The 6,461-nt window shown below is 43.7% G+C and overlaps 1 protein-coding gene across 2 annotated transcripts in view; it reads right to left on the bottom strand.

Moving 5' to 3' along the window:
* ankrd27 (ankyrin repeat domain 27 (VPS9 domain)) overlaps positions 1–6,461 on the bottom strand; it is a 55,373-nt gene that overhangs the window by 16,512 nt on the left and 32,400 nt on the right. For both annotated transcript variants that reach the window (XM_050072537.1, XM_050072536.1), the window contains exon 17: positions 3,866–4,063. In XM_050072537.1, the coding sequence (XP_049928494.1) occupies positions 3,866–4,063 (198 nt within the window). The remainder of the gene's footprint in view (positions 1–3,865; positions 4,064–6,461) is intronic.

A 6,461-nucleotide genomic window follows, 5' to 3' on the forward strand; every position in this document is an offset into this window, starting at 1 on the left:
TTAGTGGTTAAGTTAGCATTGAGACTGTGAAGCTAAGATAAGATGCAATGCATGGTTGCATCTCTCAATCTATTTTGACCTAACTAATTAACCTTTTAGAGCTCCATTCCTCCAAACTTATGTTTGAAGAGTTAAACTTTGAGTGTTTCATGCACCAGTTTCAACATATAAAATTTTGCATTCACAGATTGTCAGTTTTCACCAAGTCTCATCAATTGGCAGGCATGCTAAAGCAGTTTAAATAGGGCGCCCTGACTGAGATTTGCCAGTTGGTTGTGAAGACTAGGGCTGTCGTCAACCAAAGAAAATCTTGGTCGACTAAAGTCGCGCATAATCTTCAACTAATCGATTAATCGTGAGCAAAAAAAAATCTGCACGTTACTTTTACTTCTGCGGTGGTGTGTCTGTGTCACTCTGCAGTTACAACTCCAAAACACTAGTAGGCGGTGGAGGACTGTGTTAAGTGCTGTAAAGTTATGTTGAAATCAAACTTTATTTATTCACCTTATTTTCAAACACGGAAGTTAACAGTGATCAACTTACGTGTTTTTGTGCATGACTTCCGGTCAGCTGGTTTCCCTTACCGGAGCTAATGGTGCAAGCTATTTTTAGTTAGTCAATCAGTTAGTTAGTTAGTTAGTCTGTGTATTTTATATAGATAACTGTGCCCACCTTTCCGTTATCCGGTACTTTCCGGTAAAAATAATTCCCTCTAAACGCAAATAAATCGCACGTCAATCAAAAACTATGAACCAAAAAAGCACAATCTATCCCGAGTGAGACAAACTGCTTGATCCCCGTCTCCAGTGTACCAGCAGAGAACCTGCAGAACCGAATCAGTGAAAAAACACACCGGGCTACACAGCCTCTCTACCTGAGCAGCTGAAGCTGCGGCTCGCACCCTCGACACACAGACGCACAGACGGTGCTTCTGCATGCCAGCCAAACGTGTGCGCAACTGTGAGAAATAAATATGTGAGGTGTACGCTGCTTTTCTATCTTTTAAAATTTTTTTCTTTCTTTCTGACAGCGACATACACTCCTAACACAGGACGGGTTGTTTTTATTGACTGAGTTGATTATTAAGCCATAGTGATGCGCGGATCGGCTCTGATAGCACCCGAATCAGCATGTACGCATCCGTCATCCAGCCGCACCCGTCTGCAGCTACACGGACATTTCCACTGCTCTGTGTAGGCTAAATTACTGTAGCGACCCTGCAATAAATGTTCGGTTATAATGTCAATGTTCTGTGAGTTAATGGCATGTTTGGGATTGAATGAGTATAGGTAGGGGAGCAGGGTGCGAGTGTGACGGGAATGAGGGCTGTGTGAGTGTGTGACGCGTGCTGGTGTGTGTATGAGCGAGCTGGAGGAGAGAGCAGCAGTGCACAGTTTGAGTTACAGTTAATGAAAGTTTTTGTTTGTTGGTTGTTTTGGCGTGGTTACGGCCAACAGTAACCTCTACTGTTCCGTAATAAATGGTGGTTTGCCGAATAACTGCGTCATCCTCCCCACACGTCCTGACAGACGCTACATTACCTTTTAAATTATGTGGAGCAGCGCCAGCTTTCCAGGTGATTTATTCTTTAATGATTAACTTCAAATATTTAAAGGTAGTCCTTGAAATTGCTTTTAGTTCAAGTAAATACAAGCTTCGTTTCCACAGAGTGAAATGGTTTCAGCTTACAGAAACAGACAGGAGGTCTGCGTCACCGTGACGCTGAGCGTGAGGGTGGGCAAGTTCAACTTTCTGTCAACAACGTCCCCATTTTCACAGGTAACTTAGCCTGTCCCCCCGCCGCAGGAAATAATGGATCAATCCTGGAGAGCTGCTGAACACGGCGATTATTCAACCACTGAGAATTTGGTTGGACGGGAGCATATCGACCAAATAATCGACTGGTAGACCAGGAGACTACAGCCCTAGTGAAGACAGACTCCCCTCTATCCATCAGCTGATCGGGCTACTTGAGATCAGCTGATGGAGCTGGGATGTGAGCTGAGCTTCACCTAACGCTCTGCTCAGTTAGTTGAAAGAGTGGAAATGGGTCCAGTTGGTATGAATATCATTGATAAGTTGAATAATACCAATGGAATATAGACAGTTAACTTCACAGAGATTGAGCCGAGGCTCACCTTCAATTCATAAGCATTCCAGTTCAAAAACATAGGATGTCTTGCTTTGTGCAAATTGAGTCAAAACGGGATCAGGGCAGCAGGTGGTCTAGTTTTGTTTGTAAAATGTCTTCAGTCCTGTGTGTGTGTGTGTGTGTGTGTGTGTGTGTGTGTGTGAATATCAACCTGGACCTATGAGCTCACTGCTAACTGCTATGTGACTCCTGGGACTGCTCATTTCAGTTTGTTACTGAGATGATGCAGGCATTCAGCAGGTGGCAGGCAGAGGAACGGGCTAAAACCAATTTGGCCAGAGGTACACCCTCAGAGGCTGGCTCCTACAGGGAGATGCTGAGGGATGATCTGAAGAGGGTTTTTTGACCCCCAGTGGTGCTGTACAGTGCAGCAGGGGGAGACATTTGTCCTCTCTAAAGAACACACAGAGATTGTGGAAAGGGCTTATCATGATACTGAAGCCCTGATGCAGTCAGTCCAAAGGTGGGAGGCTGAGGAGGCTGAGGAATGCTCTCAGTCGGAGGTTGAAGGTGAGTGCTCAGCGGTTTGTCCCACCCAACAAAAGATGGAGGCAGAGCTGAGAGTCTTTTTTGACCTCCAGCGAGAGTTTGCTGAGGATAGAGGAGAAACACATGCTATACCTGCACCTGTGTTATGTGTTATCACTGTATTTCTATTTATTTATTTATTGCTGCTATTTATTTATTTATTTATCATCAGTCGTTATCATTGTATTTGCTTACACGTGAAGCCTGCATTCAAGTGCTCCTGGGAGCGCTGTTTTGGAGCAAGACCCAGGAATAAGATCCGCTCCAGTAGGACCAAGGCTGCTGAGACAGCAGACCTGACCTCTGATCCTCTGGAGTTTGTTGAGGATTTGGGACAGGACTTGGCTTCATCTGACTGCATGTCACAGGAGGCGGTTGAGGTTGAGGAGGCTGAGCAATGCTCTCAGTCGGAGGTTGAAGGTGAGTGCTCAGCAGTTTGTCCCACCCAAGAAAAGGTGAAGGCAGAGCTCAGAGACTTTTTTGACCTCCGGCGAGAGTTTGCTGAGTATAGAGGAGAGACACGTGTTACACCTGCACCTGTCAGTACACAGACGTCTGACAGAAAAAATGGTGGCAGACACACGAAGAAGCGCTCCTCTAAGCCCAGGAATAACATCGGCTCCAGTCGGACCAAGGCTGCTGTGACAGCAGACCTGACCTCTGATCCTCTGGAGTTTGTTGTTTGCTGAAGCATCCACACCAAATAAAGCAGGAGAAAGAAGGAAACACTTCCGGTCAGAGAGAAGAGGACAATGTGAGAACAGATCGATTTAACCTCAGGTCGCTGCACACCAACACGTGAGCCAGTTCATTTTCTAACTGGTCTCTTCTGTGTTAACAAGGTTTTTATGAGCTGTTAACAAAGACTGGTGGATTCCAAAGTTCATCATTTTGAGTGTTAAACCTGTAAAACTGCTTTAGAGTCAGGAAAAAATAGGAAATAAATCCAGACAGAGGAGCTTGAACATGTGTAATTTTAACACACCTGAGTCAGCCTCAGCAAAGAGAACCAGAATTGTTCAAAATGATATATTATACTGAATATTAAGATGAGCTTTCTGTTTCTAAGAGCTTAAACTGTATGGAGCTCCTGCAGAGTGAAAACCTGCCTGCTGCCTCCTTTTGAGGCTCAACACTGAACACTAATATTCTCAGAACATTTTATTCCCTGTGTGTGTTGCTGACCTTGGAGTTGAGAGCACACTGCAGCGGGGAGTCTTTGTTCTTGTTGAGGATGTCCGTGTTTGCTCCATTCTCCAGCAGCACCTGGATGATTCCCTCGTAGCCCCAGCGGGCCGCCATGTGCAGCGCTGTGTCGCCTTTATCGTTCTGCAGGTCCAGGCGGCAAGCTTGGACGTCGTAGTACACCAACGCCTTCACACACTGACACACAGCACACAGTGGGACCACCACCATTTATTATCAACCTTCATTATCCATTAACATGTCCATTACATTCTGCATTTCTTGATTAACTGCTTCGTATATTAAAGTAAAAAATAAAAACGCTCCTGGTGTGGTATGGCGCCATGCAGCAAACACAACACACCAGGAAGCAGCTGCACCTGGTAAAATGTCCCTCCTGACTCCCTTTCAGTTAAGATGGCGGTGAAAATAGCTAAAATTGTTGAGTTTTTCATCATGTCAACATGTAAAGTTCCTAACTTGGATCTGCAACAGACGGTTTGGCTTGTTGTTTTTAGCTGAGCCGGTTAACAGAAAACTTTGCGGAGTGAGAAGTCAGAAGTCAGTGACAGTATAAAACAGTCAGCAAAACAGTTTTTTTTTTAACAATTATGAATCACTGCAACCACAGGGGATCCTGAAGCATACAGTCATGAATGTGCACAAAAATATTAGGCTGATGGTTCCTGTAGTATGTGAGATTAGCTGCAGACAGACAGATACAAACAATGAACTGAAGGAATGATCCCCTCTTGGTTTATGCCTGGTGGAGATGATGATGTTAAAAAAAATAAATAAATAAATAAAAAGGGGGGGGGCAGGAAACCCTCTCACTGAGAAATCTGCAACTGGCAAATATTTTATTTTTTGATGATGTCTATTTGAAGATTAAGGCCCTGTTTATACGACAACGATTTCAGCTGAAAACGGTGAACTTTAGTCGTGTTTTGGCCGATCGTTTACACGACAGCGCCGTTTTGGTGGGTGCCTGAAAACGCAACGTTTTGAAAACGGGTTCCAGAAAGCAATTTTTTGGAAACGGCAGCATCTCCGTTGTCATGTAAACTTGCAATATGCAGTTCCTCTGAAAAAGGAGACTTTTTGCACATGCGCATTGCGGTTCCAGTCACTAGGCATGCGCGAGAAAGTCGACCCTCACAACAACAATGCTGAGCTCTTTTTGTGCTGCTCATCCTGTTGATTTGAAGTGAAGTGTAAATCTGTTACTGTAGCAACTCCACCTCGTCGTCCATCCAGACAAAGTTATCTGTGCATGCTTTCGCCATTGTGTCTTCTTTGTTTTGGTTTGTAATCACCGTGTTGTAGAGGAAGGCGCATGGCGTCATGCCGTGGTGTTGCTTTGCAAATTTACACTGCCACCCATTGGCCTGGCGTACATACTACAGCGTTTCCAGTAGATTTTGCGGCTCCGTGTGAACAGGGATCGTTTCAATAACGTCGTCATATAAACGCAGAAGTTTTTTAAAATGCAAAGGACAGACTTCCATTTTTAGAGAAACCGTTGTCGTCTAAACAGGGCCTAATCCAATGCTTACAGACCTTACTGGGGAAGATAATAATTACAAAAAGCAAAAAAAGAGTGAAAAGTGAAAGCCAAGCTCACATTGATCTCTCAAGACAGATTCTGCAATTTACATTGTAGAGGAAGTAAAAAAAAACAAAACACCTTTTTTTTCTTTTTTTTTTTCTTTAAACCGATGGATTTCCAGATTGATCTCACATTAACTCTTGTTTTGGAACAAGCTTTGGCCGCTGGGCATTTTGTGTTTTTTTCCTGCATTGTGTCTGCAGTTTTCATAGCTTCCTCTTGGATGACGGCTGCTTACAGTCCAGCATCTGGTGGTCGCTTCCCGCTTCTAATGGGTCATACTCTAAGTAATGACTGAGAGGGTTTACTTCTGCTTGAGTCTATACATTTTTAAGAAAATATATCTTAATTATTATTTAAGAGTACATCTTTAACGGGACATTAGCAAAAAGGGTTTGGAACCTCTGAACTAAATAATTAATAATAACTAGTCCATACCCACTGAGTGCACAGTTGCCCACGTACAGTTTCACATGGTGTGTGTTTGGGATACAGGTCATAGGAAATTGCAGATTAAGAAGAGCAATGAACCCATTAAGAAGAGCAATGTATTCAGACAGAGTTTTTGTGAATTTGATAGTACCATTGCTTTATTGAAAGTACGGTAGTACCAATGCCAATAGTGGAATAGTTAGTGGGCTAAAACTGTACATTAGTAGTTGAGGTACCACGTTGAAAGGCAGATAGTTAAAGTGTTTATATGTTGTATTGACCTAAAAGTGGGGCGCACTGGTAGTTCACATGGGAAAGGTGCGGCTAGCCCTTGTTGCAGCAGCATACCACCATACCATGACTTAGTCATCCCAAAAATTAGAAACCAACATTGGTCCACAGGGGGAGCCACAGCGATCGGTCACATTTTAGCCATTTTTAAGCATTTTTCTGTTGTTATAGCGCCACCCAGTTGCCAATTAGAGTTAAATTTCTCCAGTCACCTTGAGGCGTCCTGTTCTACATATCTACCAAGTTTAGTAAAAATCCATATGG

This window comes from Epinephelus moara, chromosome 20 (genome assembly GCF_006386435.1).
Source record: "Epinephelus moara isolate mb chromosome 20, YSFRI_EMoa_1.0, whole genome shotgun sequence".
NCBI classification, from domain to species: Eukaryota; Metazoa; Chordata; class Actinopteri; order Perciformes; family Serranidae; genus Epinephelus; species Epinephelus moara.